The sequence below is a fragment of the Bombus pascuorum genome, chromosome 7 (genome assembly GCF_905332965.1).
Source record: "Bombus pascuorum chromosome 7, iyBomPasc1.1, whole genome shotgun sequence".
Lineage (NCBI taxonomy): Eukaryota > Metazoa > Arthropoda > Insecta > Hymenoptera > Apidae > Bombus > Bombus pascuorum.
In genome coordinates, this window is record NC_083494.1 from 11,158,766 (window position 1) to 11,179,524 (window position 20,759).

At 45.5% G+C, this 20,759-nt stretch overlaps 1 protein-coding gene across 7 annotated transcripts in view; it reads right to left on the reverse strand.

Moving 5' to 3' along the window:
* The window catches only part of LOC132908757 (putative uncharacterized protein DDB_G0271606), a 106,984-nt gene that overhangs the window by 48,694 nt on the left and 37,531 nt on the right, over positions 1–20,759 (reverse strand). For 2 of the 7 annotated variants that reach the window (XM_060963067.1, XM_060963063.1), the window contains exon 1: positions 5,971–6,171. The exons of the other annotated variants lie outside the window; for them this stretch is intronic. In XM_060963067.1, the coding sequence (XP_060819050.1) occupies positions 5,971–6,027 (57 nt within the window). In that variant the 5' untranslated portion in view covers positions 6,028–6,171. Of the gene's footprint in view, positions 1–5,970; positions 6,172–20,759 lie in introns of those variants that run through there. 7 annotated transcript variants of the gene reach the window in all.

The following is a 20,759-nucleotide window of genomic DNA, read 5'->3' on the forward strand; positions in this document are numbered from 1 at the left end:
CGGTCGCGTGTTATCGTACACCCGGAGTTCCTTGTTACTTTGGAAGCTGTTTGGCCGATACCCAAGACACTCGGAACAATTCGTTTCGCCCGAGAAAATGAAAGTTTCTTTTTCTGTGTAAAACTTGTACAAGATATGTGAGTCTGATAGAAGTTGATTCTACGAAGCTCGTGGGATTAAGCTTCGCTCGTTTCGAATCGTCAGAAAGGTTTAGCGAGAATAGTTGGAAGACAAAGACGATATCTTCAGATAGTATCACATCTTACTAGATTTTACTAAATTTTGATAACTAGATCCTACCGTAAAGGGGCGATAATTTGTTAATTTTAAATCCTTGTACGCTGGAAAGTCGAAGCGTGAACAGTGGCCTCGTGGAAGAATACGCGAGCAAATTGATACGCTGCATTTTCGCGTAATGGACAGGCAGCGAGTTAAGAAAGTTGTCGCTGGTTAATTAGCACCTGACGCAGCCGTGATTTAATTACGGGAAAAAGCTTGGCGTACGTGTAATACGATTTTTTTGCCCCGAGCTGGCTCGTCCTCGTGGAAAAACCCGATGGATCTGGTAATGAATACCGCTGCACTCCACGATCGTAATGGTATGCATAACGAACTGCATTGTACATCGAGCAATCGTGTCGCAAAGTTTTTTTTAAGCTTGAAAAAAAAAAAGAAAAAAGGAAGAAATAAAGAAACGACAAGGCGAATGAAGTCCTGCTGGTACAAAAAATGGTACGCGAGCATTAATTACATTTGTTAAGGATCTAGTACATAATTCCCGTAGGTTTTTGAAGCCTCGGAGCTAAGTTGAAACCAACGACGCAATGAATTTACGGTTACGCGGTCGTTGAGGCTAGCAGGTGCGAAAAGGAGGACGTCGATGTTAACGAGGAAGGACGACGCGTAAAAGGATACTCTAGTTTAGACCGGCCATATTTTGGACCAGTTACAAACGACGACGTTAAACTCGGGCCGTGCAAACCGAGCTAACTAATCGATGAAACTTCGCTGGAATATTTAAATACAAATTTTCAACTTCGAGTAGGTTGCTTCTTAAAATCGTGCTAAGCTGATACATTGCGAAGGTACTCTGGTATCTACGTTAAAGCCGGACAACTCGGAATCGAAAAACCGAGTCGCGAAAAAAGGAAGGTAAACGCGTCTATTGCCGATTCACGTCGATTTGCATGTAAAACCGCGGAATCGTTAGCGGAGAAAACAATGGCAGTGCGACGAAATTCGAGCGAAATGCCGTGTTCGGCCTGCGGAGAACAATAGCCGAAGGATCTTCGTACTTTTACCAGAACTCAACAGGTTTTTATTCGCGACGACTGGTAACGCGTCGTTTATGAGTCCGTGGCCCGATAAATCTGTCGTTATCGTGGCCGATCCTGTTCTTTATAAAAAAGAAAAATGCTTCGTTCTCCGGCGAATTTCCATCTATTTGCACGGTCGAGCAGATGCGTGAGCGGTTTATTCGCGGACCAACGAACAATAGACAGATAAAACCACCGACTAAAAGCAGCCCCTCGCAACCGGCCGTGCTCGCGAAACATTCGTCGATCGTGGCTTCGATTTACCATCGAATAAACCATCTCGACGATTCGGTTCTTCTGTCTGTTTCTCGCCGCGAGAAACTTCTTCCAGCCTCCTTGGAGAGATATCGAGCCGATTGCACGAGTATTCGTCAAAGAACGATTTGATTTCGATAGACTTCTGTTTGATTTCTGGATACATCGAATGTATATTTCAGAGGTCGGTATATCGGCGGTGGTATCGAAGTTTAGTTTCTTGCCGGGCTGTTGCCATGTACGTACGCTAGAAACGGCGATACCGCTGCGAAGGGCGAAGGGTTGGTTAGAGTTTGCGTGCAAAGAGGACCGGATGATTAATCGCGTTTTCGAGCTGGCTCGTGCTTCGTTGTTGCTGCGCCGTTTTGGGAGAATCCGGCTGGCAACGGTGCTTTTGTTGTATCCTCTTCGACGGTGTTTTGTATTTTTAAATTCACCTCCCTTCGCCGGCAATATAATATTTTGAATAAGCTACGCGGATGAAAAAGATAAAATACACCGACGTTGTGCTAAAACGAAACGACCCACTTTCGATGAAATAAATGCGAGAATTGCATGTAAACCGGACGTCTCAAAGTCCAAGTTTATTCAACCAACGAAACACCATCCTCTCGGATAGCTATGCCATCAACGCGCATGAAAACGCTGGTGTAACGAAACGTTTCGGAAATCACGTGAGAAGCGACGACAAGGTTTGTCATTCGGTAAACGGCGAACGGAAAGCTTTTATGGCAAATTGTATTTCGGTGGAGAGACACGTTGTTGAATACGAGCCCGTCGGAAAACAAAAGACCAAGTAACGTCGCTCGATATTTCCCGGCCCACGGAAAATGAAATTTTCGCGTTAGCTCTCATCCTGGACACTCCAACGTTCCCTCGTTCACGTTAATTTATTTATCTTTGTTACCGCGACGATCTTTCGGAGATCAACCTCGTCTGCAAGAAACAAGGAAAAGAATACTACGGAGAAGATGTTCCCCTTTACTTTCGGCCTGGACGCGAGCAGAAATTTTCAGGAGCTTCCATCGAACCAACTCTAGGAATTGGGTGCTTTCGCGACGAGATTTTACACCCTCGTAAAACCGGTTATCGAGAACGTGGTCCCGATTCGAAGCTTCCACGTTTGTTCCTTTCGTTGGAACTTTGCGAACTCGTGTCTCTAAACAATCACAAGCTACGTAAGGGAGCAATCCGCAACGAAGAAGTTTCGCTTGCTCATTAATTAATCCGATAATAACTCCACCTGCCATAAACCTGGAATTTTCTTCGAGAAAAGACTCACGAGCTCGTGAATTCTTCCCGAAACCTATCCTATCGTCCATCGAGGTTTTCCAAAGTTTATTGGATTTGCTACCGCCGCCGGATACTACCGAATTCGTGCAACGATGGCGAATCACAGCGCCGGCGAAGAGAGGAGCGCTCCGTCCACTGGACAAACACGATTTTCGGCTTTCAACGGGGACGAAAGTTCTCATCTTGGTTCGTTAGGGCGATAAGTAAGAGGAACGGTCGCCTCCAGGGTAAAGGGACGCCGGGATTTTCGAATTACCGATAGCAAAAGAGACCGAGGAAGCGAGAGAAGGAGAGAGAGCGTAGGTTGGCTCTCTTGGACGCGAACTAATCTCTTTAATGCGGCCTTAAACTGGCCGCCTCGGACTGTCGAGGGGAACGCGAGTGGCCCTCGAGACTCGATAAGCCCTAAGAAGGAAGGATTAATCCCCGAGAAGAATATTCAATTGTGAAATTCGCTTTCTCGGATAATTGTTATCCGGCGTTGGTATCGCGTTGCGCAATTACCACTCGGTTGTCGCGGTTAATGTGGCGGAAGGGCGGAAAGAAAACGCGGCCCGAGAGGCAAATAACCGGGGAATGGCAGGCGAAAGAAACGCTTTCAGCGTTTTCTTCGTTACGCGATGCATTCTGCCGGGAGAAGTTGAAAATGCGGCGAATCGCGAGCTCGCTTAATATCCGTGGCGCGTGAAATTAGGTGATTCGGGCGGGGGCTGGTCCGCGCGTAATGTTGTTCCATATCGTGCGAGAAAAAGCCGAGAATTTTAATTAACGATCCGAGTGCCCAGCCCTCGTGACGTCGAAAGAACACGACGACTTTTGAAAACAAAACCCGACGCTCTCCTTCGTCGATTCCGTTAAACTTCCGCGTTACAACGTTACAGAGGAGATGGTGAATTTTCCATTACACGCCTCCCAGGCAAACCGTGTCTATTTTCTAGCGAAAACGAAGGCTTATCGAAGTTTCGTGAAAAAAACTTGGGTCGTGAACGAAGAATCGTTTCTAGCAATAAAGTGAAGAATTTCGCTCCAACGTCGCCGTAATTGGATCGGAGAACAGGCGAATTTTTAGTCGCAGCAATACGCGAACCTCGACACGTTCACGCGGAACGCGTCGTGGCTACGCGAACGAATACGAGAATCTGTTGAATAAAGAATTTAAAAACTTCCCTTTGAATGTCGGGTACAAAAATATATGACCTAATTTACTTGGGAACGACAGAGTCGAAAAGAGGAGAAAGAAATTCGATCCTTGGAGGACCGACGGATCGATTTGGAAGATTAACTGCTCGAGTAATTGCATTTAGAGGAATCGGCGGCCAAGCTTGGCAGACCGACGACTTCCAATGGCTCCCGCTATTTTTCCTCGAGAGACGTTACAAGATTGTTAACCGTGAAACGAGGCTCGCCTTGCCTCGTGTAGAACCTTTGCTGTACATTCTTATCACGGTACCATGTGGAGCATAGAAACTCGTCAACTGGCAATGGAAAAATGCGCAAGAAACGCGACAAAGTCACCTTGTCAGATCGATCTCGCGCCTTTCCATATTAGGTTCAAGCTACGACTCGACGATATCGAAACAGCTCCGTAAGAATATCGATCTACGTCGTCATCGCCCTTTCCAACATACAAAAGCGAACCGAAGATGATAATTTTAGTGTCGCTTGTTTCCGTTAATTCGCCGCGGAGACTTTCGTGTTCATTTCGTAGCACGGTTTTTCGTGTAATCTATTGGACTTTAAATCGAAGATTAATCGAGCATCGAACGTGTCCAGAGACTATAAACGAAGATCTTATCTGCCCAGAAGAGAAGGAAGATTAGGAAAATTCCTGGGGAAGATGGTGAACGTGAGAACGGAATCGAGGCACGGGCCACACCGTTCATCGTATATATCGGGATCTAAATAACGTTCTGACGTTTTAAACTGGCACGATCGGCCTTTCTAGCCTTTATCTCTTGAAAATTTGATATTCCTATTCGCTGTAACCCGTAGGTCTTCTATTAAAGGTTTCCCCGACTCGCTATCGGGACTCCCTTTTATTATCACCTTTTCATGATCACGATTAAAAAGCTTTCTCGATCGACTCACCGAATTTTAAGCAATCCGAAAGAAGATTAAATTAAGCTACTTTCGATCAGGCCAATGACCAACAACGAGCTCGGTATTCCGATCTTCGACAGAGATCGCTCGTCGTTTCTTCTTTAGTCATCGTTTCTACGTAATGGATATCGCAGGAAATAAAAATATCGGATGGACATTCGCGTGTGGAAGAGAAAACTCGTTGATTACCAATGACCCTGACCGACTGACAGAACCATGGGGCAAGTTTTTGTCGTAAGTCACCCCTCGCGAATCCTTCCCAGAGCCGTTCATCGATTAAAACGTAACAGTCTCTCCTAGTTTTTGGCTACCTTTGTATTTCATAGCCGTTTAGGCGGTGGATAACGTTTACGCGAAACTCGTGTTTCGGTGTATTACAGCCGCGACTACGAGATCCGAGGCTTTCGAGCTTAAAGCGTATTTAGCAGTAATAACATTGGTAGCTACGAGCAAGTTAGGAGAAAATATAGGACAGCTGGAAATCGTAAACTGAAAAGTTTGGATGGATGTGGAGTTTCTGTATGCGTTGGCAAGGTAATTAAATGTCGTGAAAGTACATAGGCGAAAAGGGGTAGTCAGAGAGAGAGAGAAACGCAGTCGACAAAGAAAGAGAGCGGATGCTTAAACGCGAGAGCGTATGCATACAAAACGGTCACGTTGTATCCGCCCGTGAAATAAAGCCGCGATATTGTTAGCTCTGCTCTACAGGTACAAAACCTCTTGGTACAGATGCATTACACACGTAGTAGAACACGGACAATAGCCATTGAATTATCGTTCTCCGAGCGATAGCATCGACTCGGCCTTATCGCCAGTTTCGCGACACGACCGGACCACGGAAAAGTAGCCGACCTATATCATCCGTACAAATTACACTGGCGATCTCACGCAGTCTCTCGAAAGCCTCGGATACCTAAAAACCACCCCCTCTGGGGAGAAACACCGCGCGTGTCACGTTCGCGCATCGCTAACGTGTCGAAATCAAAACCGTGAATGATTGGCTTACTGTGAACCATTGCAGCCCGCTCCTGCCTCGTATGCCGTGGATCGTCTCGCGGATCATCGGAGCCGGCTGAACAGCTGTCACGAGGCTGGCAAAGAGCTCGAAGGACGCGCGACTAAGAGAAGAGAGATAAAGGAAAGAGAGGAAACTGGTCCGTTAATACACCGTGCCGCGCTCGTCGACCAACTGCGTGGCTTTGCGGCCGCCGCGAGTGTCGAGCCGCGCTCATCGTCGAGCTCGACTCTGTTCGGCTCCGTTCGGTCTTGTTCGACTTCGGTATTCGGCGGTATTCGGCCGACCACCGAAATGCGTCGAGCGCCGCGCACTCCCTTACCGGCTAGCCGGCAACTTTCACGGGGGATGCGTGGACAGAAACCGAATTAAATTGATTAGGATCTTCATCGGATCCCCGGGACCGACGAATTACCTCCACCAGCTGCATATTATGCCCGACAGTGCGATAGACTCAGCCATAAACCTCTGCGCGGACAGAAACGCCTCGTGTAATTCGATTTGCGCGCCGATTCGCGTCCAGCAGGACAACGCGCGTGCTGCGTTCGATCGAGCGCGTTTCGGGATGTTGATTTTTCGGCTTGCCTAGGATTAACTCGATTCTTCCACGATGTTGCAACGATATACATTGTTCGTGGATTTGGTGGAGAGCTGGGAACGTCCAACTGCTCTTCGGACACTGTTAATCGTATCGTGCGAATTATCTAAGCCATCCCCATTATGGACGATAGTAGCTGGAGATATTTGGGTTATGAAATCTGTGAACGAGCTTCGCGGTGTATATATATATTTACTATCTATTATTTAACGGGACGCTATTTCAACTTTCACAGCCATTATATCGCAGAGATATCGCGGAGAAGATACTTCTTACCCCAATTTAGGGGATCTTTCTCCTCGTTGGCCGACGGCGAAGAAAAACGCCGATAAGAAAACACACGCGAAACGGATGGTTCCGGCCGGTAGACTATCATTCCGTACACGCTACGGTTAATTACACGTACGTCCCCGGTTCTCCTGTCGTGTAATTCCCTTGGTTCTTGAGAAAAACGTAGCATCTCGGTGAAACTGGATCTCGAACGAGCATCTCGACTCAACGGATAAAAATAACGGTTCGCTTGCAACCCTGTATATTATTCACGGTGGATATGAATTATTTACGAAAGTCTCCAAGTAAAGTTGGCCAATTTTTACGGAGTACCGCCTTTGTTCGATGGAATTATTCAATTGCAACTTCCGATTTGAATAAATCTTTCCGAACGTTTCCTTTTTGTCCTCGTATATCTATGTAACCGTAAATCATGCGATCGCGCGTGCAATTGGAAAACGTGGATAATTAAAATTGCATCTCGTGCGAGTTGGAGTCGGCGGAACGAAAATATTCGTGGCTGTAAAAATCGAAACGTTGTACAATGCGCAGGGAGACGGTGAACGAATTCCACGCATAGTAGCCGATGCTGCAGACATCTGGCTTCTACGTTATGACGCACGTATTCCAATCACCTAACGCGCTCCATAATTCGCCTGCTCAAATCCCGATGCTGTCGGCCAGACGGATTGGCCTGCATAATGAAGCGTTGTAAGGGCAACATACGTCCCTCTATAGCCTTCTCTTGTCTCTAAACACGTGCAACTTCGTGCGAAAGACGATCGATCTCGCGCTACGTCAGTCACGAACATCCAAAATTCAACTAAACCTGGCCACCTAAACTCTAAAGCAACTCCTTGATTTCGCTAAACAATCCGTCGTAAGTCGTAAAGCGCGTGACGACTACGCACGATGATTCACGGTTTTCTTTACGCGAGGAAATAAGAGGAAACAATGGCGAAGGAAGGTGTTAAGCAAGAATGTAACCGGTTGCCGTGACCAGGGTGCGAAAATCTGCCGTGAGATTGATTCGATCGACTCGTGAAAGCTTTGAAACTTCGTGGCGAAGCTCGGCAGGTTCGTTTAATCGACAATGTGCCAGGCGAGTTCGTGGGAGAGACCAGGAGAGAGCTGCAGGTTCGTTAACTGGGATCGCGTTCTTCGCATTGTCGCAGCGATTGCGCAATTTCCAACGTGAACTTTGTCGCGCCACGGAGTTTAAACAACGCCTTCGAGGCCAACACTCGCGTTAGTCCTCTCCAATTACGGAGCTTCCGGTCTGAACGCGACTCGTCGCGCCGCGCCGTGTTTCCCGTTCGTTTTCGTTGCTCCGAAGCAACTCCGAGGTCTTCCTTCGATAAAAAAAAGCCCGCATGTTCCATCAAAGTCGACCACCTTCCCGGCCCACGTAATCCGATGAATAATTCAAGCAATCTAAATGACGTTTGAAATGGAGAAAACCAAGGTAATTCTACGGGTTTTCTATCAAACCGTTCGACTAGAACGCGTGTCTGCAAGCTGTGTCGTAGCTAGGTGGCTTATACGCGGTCAGGTTACCGGTTTTAAGACTCTTTAATCTTTCAAGAACCGAGCTTTAATCACCGGGACTTATCCTTTCTTAAAGAACACTTTTTTTTCGTTCGGAATTCTATCCCCCAATTCCTTTCAGTTTCTTTTGTCGTTGTTTTTCCCACGGAGAAGCATAGGTTTTTGGAGCGATCTGTTAACAAAACACTCGAACATTTGTCGATGCTCGTATTGTAGGCGATCCGCGTAGTACAGGCAAATTTTCAGTCGGTTACATTACGCCAACAACGAGTACACAAAGCTCGATTATATCTGTATAACGATTTCGAGCGGCTTATTGCTTTGTCGACCGTTTATTATCGAATGGATTGGGGAAAGCGGATTCGGCCAGCGGGATCCGAAAAGCCGACAGCTAATATTTTTACCGGGCGCGCAATGAAATTTCGCGCAATCTGTCCGTACCTTTCTCCTGAACCGCGCGACCATGTTTTCCGCCGTTGTTCGACCCGCTGTGCACCGTACAAAAATGCGCGTGAAACGATAAAAAAGTAATGTCGCGTTAAAGGCCCGCCGAAACGAAATTTTCCGCCGTGACGAGCATACACGACAGTCGAATACAGGCTAAATTCGTTCAGCGAACATTATTTTAACGAGGTTCGCTCGCGTCTATCCTCCGATTGCGATTCGAGCCGCACCGCGTCATCGCGCTGCTTCGTTTGTTCCTGGTTTATTTTGGAAGATCTTCCATAACTTTCCTCGTGTTCGGCGTTGCAGCTCGCCGCTATAGCATGCCTGCGATTTATTTTAAAAGTAATACAGTGGAACTTGGTTTGTATGGTTTGATACGATCGCGCGAGCGTAAATTCCCTCTCGTAAAATTAAGTAGGTACACGCTGATTAATTGGCTTCTCGACTCGGCGTATTTCATTGTTTCGTGAATCATGGCTAAGGAACGAACAACCATTCGACATCGGAGAAGAAATTTTATCATTTCCTTCGCGCAACTTGCATAGCATCGTCCGAGAGAAAACCGAAAAACAGGTAACGCAGTAAGAAGAATTTCCAGGAATTTTCTTTCCTCTGACCCAGTTTCACGACGAGACCAGCGACCAGAGACAGGTTATGCTAGTTAGCTTGTCCGGATAATGAATGGCGCGCAAATGTCAACGGAACCAGCTCCACCTCCACTCGACGCGCTCCTATCGATACGAGTTATTTACATAAGTGTTTCGTGCTCGTATCGTACACGGGAGATATGCCATTAATCGCGATAACAAGAACGAAATCGATGGGATCGAGGAAAGACGTGGATCGTGGCTCGATAACGCGCGAACGAGCGATTCTCCCGGAGAAGGGTGGATCGCTCTTGAAAATCGTTATCAAATTTACTCGTCCGGCAATTGGGTCGGTGATGTTTTTCCAGCAATTTCTGCTCCACCAGTTTTTACGTTGCTCTTTGTGTTCCCCGGCCTTTTTGATGCCTCCATTGATCGACTCTATACATACTTCATCGCTGATTGTAATTGGACCGTTCCAAAAATGGGACGGAGAGGTAATTATCAAAATTGAAGCGAGTTGATTGAAGCCGAATTGCATCCTACTCGGAGGATTTCTTGGAAAAAGGGACGATAATGTACGGTGAAAGCAATCCCACGACACTCGAAACGCGTTCCACGAGAATTCCTTAAACAAAGGAGTTTCTAGGACCCTCGACCGGGTCCCCTAATTTCCAAAGTCGAAGGAAAACAGACCTTCGCTCTCGTAGCTGCTTCCCACAATCGTCATCGTCTCTGGTTTACCAGGACTATACAACCATATCTGTTTCCATGCACAATGAAGACAGTTTCGTGTTTATCGTTTTTCGAGGATCTCGGAATCGCGTAACATCTCTTCGAGATCTAGTTCGCTGATCTGTCGGATCTCGACGTAGTAGGTTGGGAAGAACCTTGGATCGAAGGCTTCACGCAGGGCTGGAAGCTCGTGCGTGTTCGCCGATTGACGTGGGAAGATGGAAGCGTGTAATTGAGCGAGTGAAAATGATCACGTTTCCTTCCTCCGTCGAATTCCTGCCTCGTGGAAACGTCATAATTTCGTTTCGCCCGATTCCACGACCGTCTTTCAACGCGATCTTTCGTCTTCCAGACGAAAGATAAGTCTCTACGCCCGCGTGCAACTCTGGCTCGCGTGAAAATTGGGTCGCATTTCGAAATTCTCGCCAACTAATTAACGAAACTTCCCGATACGTGCAGCGCGTAATATTCGCGCTGAAACGGTGCCGGTGCCGGTCTTGCGTTCGAAATATTCTATAATAACTTGGAAGTCTCCCTTCGGTGATTTAATTTTACGAAATAGCGCGATTATAACGACGCCGGGTATGCACGGGTATTCGAACGTAAATACTTTTGCGATAATCGAATTTCACGACTCTTTATGTCGTTAGCAGAACTCGATCGGATCCAGGGAACGATCTGTAATCGGTAATTATCGGTCGGTTCTATGCGATTATTCCCAGCGAATATTTTAGCAGGCGACCGCACGGTAATCCGATAACGGCATTCACGAGCGTGTCCCTTCGACCAAACGCGAGCGTTGCCTCGTTACGTCGTTTTTGCCGCGCGAGAAACCACCGACGAGCGAAATAAACTCGAAATATCGTCGAGCCGGTTACGCGGCTCTGCGGTTTGCGTATTAACCGCGTTGCTGTTGCTTTCGTTATCATTTCTGCCTGTGTAACTATGCCGCTCCAACTATGTCAAAATCGATTTGCGTAGGACGAGCAACAGAACGAGAGGATCGATCGGAGAAGTGAGGAAAACGCGATCCTCGTCTACTTGAGAATTCGAAGAAAAAACTTTGTGGGAAACGAGCTACTCTCGACGAGAAAGAGAGAGAAAAAGAGAGAAAGTGATTCTCCGTGGTGCCCGGAGCACAAATTGCAAGGAAAGTCGGGGGCACAAAAACGCGCGTCATCCATAATCGTTTAGGACGTTCGAAGAGCGATCACGGGTCGTTCTCGGTCGTCCACGCTGTTACGATCGCGGTGGCTTCCGTCGTGAACAGGGGAAAGTTGCTCGGTGTTTAATTTAAACCGCGTCGCTAGAACGCCCAACCGAACTTCTTAACCCGTCGATCGCGACATCGTTAAATAGTTTTGTCAGGTAACTCGCTTAGACCAGTGTCGCGCGCCGAAGGAAACTCACAGCTAGATGCGGCTGAAAGATAATCTCCCAATGAGATCCACGTAATTCCGAAATGTGGATGTATCTACGCCGAGCGCCGAAACGTTCGGTTAATTAAACCCACTGACTGAAATCATTAAGATAATTGCACTCGTAGCAGGAGCGTCGAGGAGCCCATATCGAATCCCCGCTCCAATGAAACGTTCCACCATTCGAATCTGTTAGCCCGAAACGTGGGCCCATTGGTCGATAGGGAATGGGAAATATTTTATTATCGGTAGATTGCGAGGTTCAGGCCCGCGGCCAACGTTGATTGATAAATTAATGGGAAACGAACGAACGCAGCGTCCCGAACCGTTTAAACGACCGGTTGTCGCTTTCAGCTTCTCTCTCTCTTTCTCTGTTTCTGTTCTCTCGCTGCTTGACAAGAAACATTTTATTCCCGCGTTCTTTCTGCTTCCGTTCGCTCCGTGGAAATGCGTGTTTTTTAATTACTCGCGGTCCGCGACACAATGCTGTGCCGTCGTGAGCGATCGACAAAACTTGACAGTCATTTACTTCTTTTTCTTTCGTCCGCCTTTTTTTCTTAACAGGAAACAGAGCATTCACGGGCGGACAAACGCTCGTTACTCGCAGCAGGTGCCGCAGCGGGTCTGGACGAACAAGAGTCTTCGGACCACACCAGTCTTCGCCACTGTCGTGACATGAAACAGAGCCACGTTGATTGCAGTGTGGAAAAAATAGGACTTTTGTGTATGGTTTAAGTCGATGCTCTTGTACTCTCCTATTCACCAGTTCGTTTTCGCCGTGAAAAATAAACAAACGGGTCCTTCCTCGAAATGGACAACGATTATTCTCTCTTGCACTCGTGGAGTTTCGCGGGAATTTTACGATCTCGTGACGTTGTGCCGAGAATGGGAAAGAAAGTGAATCTAATGGCGTTTTGGGCGTCATCGACGAATCGACGTTTCGTGACGGACGTTCGTGCACTCGCGGGAAAACGAAAGTGAACTCGAGCGTCACTCGCTTTTTAGTCGCGCGATGGCTAAACGTCACGGAAGAATTGCCGAACGTGTCGTGATTTTTCACCAGTTGGAACAGACGAGCGATCTCTAATTCTATCGACTGAAATTTCGTTCGAGTCCGGCGGGAATTGGGAACCTAGTTTCCCCGCAATGAAATTATATTGCGAGCAAGTTAAATATTATTATTTCCCAGTTATGCTCTGCCTCTGGTTCCTAGTCCATAAACTCCTCCCCCTCGGCGAAGATAATTCTTGAGTGGCTGAGAGCGAAACAATGGGGCGAGTATTTCTACGACCTACATTTCAAGCGAGCATTTGATATTTAAATACGTGGCCCGAAGCTCGACCCGGCCTTTACCTTGATTCCTTTAATCAGTACCCGATTTCCTGGCGTCTTTTCGCGGACAAAGAAGAACTCGCGTCCGCCTATGCTCGACTATCGCGCTCCGTTTGTTCAAAACCGATGCAGCATAGGATCGATCGCGTAACCGCGACCACGGAGCAAAAATAATATGAGAGAACGTCGGTAAAATTCACCGTTCTCGTTCGTCCCGACGATGGTGTCGGTGAAAGTTCCAAAGCAAACGTGAACTTTTGACGAAACACCTGATTCGTTGAACGTGGCCACCCCTGTTGAAGAGAAAAAAAGGCCCTGGCGCTTCGTCACGAACACGCGCGTCACACAGAGTTCGACCGGCGGCTACATACAGGGACTGACTCATAATTCAGCGTTTATTGAACAATGGCCTGTGGTTACTATAGGAACGTGACGATGGAACGACAACAACAGCACGCAATCGCCACAACCCTGGACTATAGACATCGGCGTCTACCTCCGTCTCGAGCCAAGCCAATTTCTATGGATTCGTTCGACGATCAATGGATATAGATTTCGTTCTTTAGTAGGTGTCGTTGAAAGATCGCCGCGGGATGACGCGATAAAGCCCCAGAGAAATCGATTTCCACGCGTTTGCCCTTATCATCCGGAGGCCAGATACGTTTCATTGACGAAAAGTGGCTTTTTTACGTGGATGGCTTCGGACGCGTTCTCCGAAGCATCCTCGAGGCTACGAACATCGATACGTGCCGCCGCGTCTACTTCATCTTAACGGGCTTTTGACGAACGACAGAAGCGGAGGCTATCGACGAAAAGAGAGGAAAAAAAAAGAAAAGGAAAAAGAAACACGAAAAGAGCGGTTAGTTCGCGTTAGGTTTCGAAGCTCTGCGTTTCGTCGATAGAATAATTCCCCTGGTACGAAATAACTGGGAAAGGACTATTTAAATCAACGAAACGATCCGAATTCCCAGCTAACCGATTGTTTCCTCGTGGTCTGGTTCGCGGTAGGGGACCGGCCAATTAACCGGGCATCTTTTATCCAATTAACGCGAAATCCGTTTGTGTAATAGAAACAGCCAGACATCGATTACGCCAAAGTTTGACGAATGCCAGCTACATTTGCAATTGCGCTTTGCGTTGACAAAAGCACGCGCTGTGTTACTCACCGTTCGCAACCAACCAAATGTAGTTAATCGTTCAAGTTTCGATGATTACCAAGTTTCGATAGAACGGTTTTCGAGAGTACATCTCTGTATCCACGCATGCAGCCGCGAGCAACCTGTAATTTCACTCGTTATCGGGATCGATCGGGTCCACGATTAAACACGAACCGTGAACGATAAGCATCTGTTGCGAATGCCTGTAATATCTTTCGATATCGACCTAAAAGCGTATTAGTATCTCGCCTCGTAAAACTTCCCACCGAGATACCGGCGAACCATGATTATAGACGTGAAGTTACTCGCGTGCTCCTTGGTCCCGTTCCTTTCTCCGCGGGCGTTAACTCGCCGTTTATACCTTGTCACCTTTCCTAATCTACCTATCTAGTTCGACTTTGCTTCTGTTTCGGTGATTTATCTTACCGCGTTAACGAAGAAATCAGACTGTAATTCCAATTCTTGTACCTTGGTGGAAACTCCGTGCAACTGTTAGACCGCTTTACTACCGAGGTTCAAGAACGATTAATCAGGGCATAGTGTCGGTAACTGATAGGAGCAGATTGTCCCTTAATTAAACCTATTTTACGATTCGACCTAACGAGATCAGATCGTCGAGCTACCACGTTTCATTTGGAAAACTAACATGCCGAATTACGTAAGGCGTAAGGAAACGAAACGGAGAACGAGACGGTTAGCTGCGATATCGATCCCAGGGGAAAGTTTTTCATCGTTTGAACAGCAGGACGACCTCGTCACGAAGCTTATTATCCATATTCCATCGACATAATCGATCGCACGTGTCCGCGATGATATACGTGGCAGAAGAAGAAGAAGAAGAATGCGTGAGTACGAGAGTACGCGTGCGGTCTCTTTTAAACGCGAAGTACGTGCGTACGTGAAACCGTGACCCCGATTCCCGTCGACGAGTTAATATCAATGTTTGTACACGATTTCGGTCTTTTTTTCTCCTCTCTGTTACACCGATTCGCGAACGGAACTCTGCCGATGCAATTTGATCCTCGTAAATAAAGTTTGTTTAACGTGCTCGACACCGGCGATAAATTATCGCGCCGTCTCCGCTACGGCTCTTGGTTATATTTTACTTTGAAAACTTGCCTGTCCACATACAGTAGCGGACAAAAGTTTAAGACGATGATTTGTAAACCGGATTACAAACATCTTATACGCATATTGTTCTTCTATTCGGTTTGTCTCTTTGGAATAACGTAGCTGTATGTTTGACCTTCGTAACCTCAGACAGTCAGTTGTTAAATACAAACAATGTAGGAGTTACAACAGTTAGTTACCGCCTAGCACTTGGAAACAGTGGACATTAGTTTAAGACGATCTGTGTAAAACGTGAGTACGAGTACAGTTTTTGAACATTTTGATTCTGGAATGTCAAAATCATTGTTTAGTGTACCTTTTATTGCTTAAAATTCATTTAGGTAGGAACAGACTATGGGTAAATCAAAGAATTTACTTGAAAACGAAAGGGAACAAATCGTAAGGCTGCGAAAGCAAAGTAAAACCTTCACCGAAATAGCAAATATAGTGAACAGGTCAGAAACAGCTTGTAAACAAGCTTGGTATAAATGTTTAAAGACAGGCATGTATTGCGATCAACCGAAAAACGGAAGACCACGGAAAACAACACCGAAAATGGATCGCCGGATTCATCGATTGAGCGAAAAGGATCGTTTTCGTAGTGCAAATAATATTGCTGCGGAGATAAACTATGAAAACGATACACAAATTAGTGCTAGAACTGTTAGGAGAAGATTAGAAGACTTTAACTTAAGAGGACGAAAACCCCAAAAGAAACCACTGCTGAGTTCTAGGAATCGAAAAAGACGACTTGCATTTGCTAAAGCTCATAAGCATTGGACAAGTGAAGATTGGCAAAAGGTATTGTTTTCTGACGAATCGAAATTCAATCGCGTCTGTTCTGACGGGATACGGTACGTTAGACGTCGAATTGGCGAAAGTTTGAAAACACAGTGCGTTTTAAAAACTCTTAAACATGGTGGTGGCAACGTTATGGTGTGGGCGTGTTTTTCTCGAAGCGGCCCTGGTCCGATATGTCGTATCAATGGAATTATGGACCGTTTTCAATACAAGGACATACTCAAGAACACAATGTTACCTTTTGCACGCAACAATATGAGTGATGATTTTATTTTTCAAAATGATAATGATCCGAAGCACACGGCTCGGGTTGTGAAACAGTTTTTTCAAGAAGAAAATATCACCGTGCTGCCGTGGCCGTCGCAATCACCAGACATTAACCCAATCGAGAATTTGTGAAGCATCATAAAAAAGACAGTACAAGGTTATAAACCGAAAAATTTAAATGAACTTTACTCTACGATTGAAACAGCCTGGAATAATATTACGGTAGATTAATATAAAAAATTAATAGATTCTATGCCAAGAAGATGTACCGAAGGGATAAGAAATAACGGATATTGAACAAAATATTGAATTTAAACAAAAATTGTGTATATTTTTTAACCAAAAATTAATATTTTTTGTATAGTCTTAAACTTTTGACCGACGAAATATTATACAGATTTCGTTCCTTTTTTATAACTTAGCTATTGAGCAAAATATCAAAATGAAATTTTTTTTCTAAGTGTACAAACAAATGTACAATTAGTTAATACCAAAAGTAGAACACCGTATTTATATTTTTTATGGAAAGTAAATCAATTATTTATTTCTTCCATTTCGTCTTAAACTTTTGTCCGCTACTGTATAAATCGCGCCGGTCTTTCCTCTCCGTTTCCACGAGCCTAACTCCAGTCTTCTGCAAATCTGGCGTGCTTTCTGAAATACTAGATGTCACGCTGTTATACGACCGTTGTAAAACGAATCCAATTGTTTTTAGCTATAATCCACCAAATTGGAGAGTATCTTTTACAGCGAACTCGGATTTTTCGCAACGTTGCTCCGATATTGTCAACAAATCTGTGAAAACGTGCGACCAACGTGTAAATTTTAAAGCTTCAGGTCGGACCTGGTATATGATAAATATCGTATGATGAATACGTAACTTTATCGTAGAAAGTTCAGCACAAATTCCTTGGATTTGTTGCCTTTAAGTTAGATATGAGAATGTCGTAGCACGATCACAACTACCTTCTTATTTCGAATAATATCTGTATGAGTAAGGTGAATATGGAATGTAGGATACCTGTCGGTTTTACTCAAAATTATTAATGGGACAATCAACTCGTCTGTTTTGGAGCAAATCAACCTGTATGCAACGCCCAAATGTAGATATTAAAAAGAGATCGATACTTTGACATTTTCCCACGTTGCCGAGATCCATTAAATGGAATTATTAAATTAGCAAATCGATACGCTGAAAATGTCAACTTTTTATCTGGACGCTTATTCACTTTCAAAACGAACCTCTACGATACTTTCGCGTCGTGTCGCGCTTCTTGATATTTTCCTTTCTTTCTCTTTCTTTCCTTTCTTACTGTACCTACTATCGCATTCTTTCGTACTGATTCTTGGCTTCGTATAATAATAATTTTCCGTAGACAAACCGCGACACGGTTCTAACTTTAGCTGGCGAGAAGACGAGGAAAAGGAATACAGATCCGATTGATTCGCGATGAATCATCATTTTCGATCGTAACGTATCGCATATTTGCCGAGAGAAACGCATCTACAAATTATAATTGCATCGCTCGATGAGTATTTATATCCCACTTTTCTGCATAATAACACAAATCCCAATTGGTTCATTGCTTTTACGTTATTTCATATTTTATGGAGTGGACGCGCAGCTCGAAAATCATTAGCGTCGATAACGCTAATTGACGTGTAAAACACGAGCGCCGGTATCGATATCACCGGAAAGGGATGGATATTCCAAGCATCCGGTGGAGCGGTATGTTTCCTAGTTGCGAAAAGTTAGCGGTGTTCGGCACGGATGCAAAACGTCCAGGGCACAGCTCGAACGAAAATTTGCCGGTGACAACATGCGCATTGTGTTCCAAGACAATAGCCGGAGGGCTCGTTTAGGGCGGCCGACTGTAACGGCGTGCTGGTGCAGCTTTCGGTAAATCCGTGCAACAGCTGGAATCATCGCAATCGACGTAGAAACGGGCCGTGGCCGGAAGTGAGGGTCGTTACGCGACGCGGTCACCCTGTATATAAATTTTACGTGCCTCCAAATCCCGCGTAACCCCATTCCTCCTCCTCTCTGCTCAATCCCGCGCTCCTCCCTCGATCGATATCGACACATTGGCCATTTGCACCCGCTTCTTAATTACTGTTTCTTCCCCGCGTACTTAATTATTGCTTCGTCGAGCGTATACCGAAATGAACTGTTGCAACGTCATTTGCCTTCGATGCTTCTTCCGTTTGTCTGTATTTTCTGTTTGATCGTTCTCCGACTCTTGATAGCGAAAGAAGAGTTTAACTACCGTTTAAAATCAACCCTATTACTTACTAGCTTCTAGCAGCTCCGATATTTCTTTGCTTCGTGTGTATTCATCTTAATAATTCTGATGCTTTTAGTATCGAAAGAAGAAGAATTTACTGAAAGATTCAAAGGCACGAACTACCCATTACCAGTTTCCAACGATCTCTTCATTTTCCTCTCGATTTATCCATCTCGTCCAAAGTTTTTCTAATAACTTTAATTATTAATAAATTATTCGACCAGGCGTCTTAAAATTAGAACCTTAACGTAGAAATAATCCGACGAAAATTGACGCAATTAAACGCCTTTTACTAAGATCTTCGCGCGGTAATAAGTAAGTTTGTCTTACAAATTAATTACCTGACAGCAACCCTAATGTCGTCACAAAAATTCCGCATCCTGCAGTTACTATTGACAACGAGCTTACGTTTATCACACGATAGCCACTTCATCTAGAACTCTTTGAAACGCAGCTGCACTGAATTCAAAACCTCGAAAGCTGTAATCTTACCGTACAAATCACTCGTTCTTCCTCGTATGGAATATGCCTCGGTAATCTGACATCAATTTCTACCATACTTTTCACTCGCTGTCAAAAGATTTCTCGTAAATGCAATTTTTCTATATCAAATTTTTTAACAGTTATATAAACCACGTCCATATTCCCACGTTTCTTTGCCAGATTATCAAAGTTCTTTTACGTAAACACTCTCATCGTCCCCAGGTCCGACCACGGCAATACTATAAATAGAATATACGAAGTAGGCTGTAACATTTACAATCAGAGAGGCTTTTGGTCCTCTATCATCCAAGGATTCACCACTTCGATACACAGAGTACCGACTAATCCCTAATGGGCTGTACTTTGTGCATCGAAAGATTGCGATCTCAACTGTTATATTTTTCCCTCTGCATTAGCTTTTTCGCGAAGTTACGTACCAACGTGTGTATTTGTATGTTCTCAAGCTTAAAGAAATTTCCCGTTTATTCGAATAAATTGAACGACTCGAACAAACTAGATTACTCGAATAGATTAAACTTTACGACTTGTAACAGTAAAAGACCCGAGACTACCCCGTGCAACGAATTCTGTAGTTTCCACAATCTGCATAAAACAAAGTAATACCGTCTCGATCGATCCGACACTTGTTCGTTGGTAGAACTCGAAACTTCGCAAACTGAAACGGAAATCTCGCGGGTGAAGTTGTACGTCGGTAATATCAAGCGCGAGTCGGTCGTGCAAACTGTAACGCGCGACGAATAACACGTACATCACCGCGTAACAGACCCGCGAACGACTAACCCGACCGGACTTTTAAACACGGTTTTTCAGGCCCCTGTTGCTTTCTGTGTACTAGATCGTGGCGATAAAGCAACGACGATTATGTCAACAGGCGTTTCTCGGCGACACCATAGGGCAACTGGATAGCGCCTGAAAAGGTATCTCTTTCTTCTGCGGACAGGAAGCAGAAGGTAGGTCGGGGGCTTCGAGCAGGTACGTTGGAATGCCTTTCGGCAATTCACCCCTGGAATTTCTTCCCACGGCCGGGAAACCCGAAATCCGTCTGCGTTCTAAATATCCCAACAGCCAATACACGATTACGCCTCTTCAGAGAACGAGCATCTCCTTGACGGGCACAAGTTCGATGGTGTTAACCCTCTCTAACGGAAACTCGCCACTTCTTTGTGTTTTCAGAAGCCGAGATAATCCCTTGAGCCGTGATATTCGACGAAGCATAATGGTTATTAGTCCGACGAAGTAATAGTGGATATTACGAGACAGCTGAGAGAGCGTGGTCGTCAGGTATGAGAATCATAAATCTTGTGGATGCGAGGATAGTTACAGAGTCGACTTCTCGGCCGATCAAACCCAACCGCTTTTCGCTTTCGTCGTCCGATTTTTTTCAATTTCCTCGACGTCCACGATTGAAGAAATTTTTCCATCGGACAAAGCAAGACTCGAGGCAATGACTAGTGCGCCCGTGGACAAAGAAACTCGCTTTCGCGACCGGTCATTTTTCCAGCGAGCAATTTCCCAACTTTCCAACTTCTCAACGCGATCGTCCGCCACTGTCATCGGTGAGCGCGTTCCTGCAGTTCCACGGTGGAACGACAACCGAGAAAAACTGTTGGGTCGATATGCGACTCGGAAGCGACGTTCCGAGCGTCAAGTTGCATCGCGTTCCAAGTTCTCTGGTCGTTAAAGGCGCCGCGTTCGAAAGAAAAGTTGCGAACGATAGACGA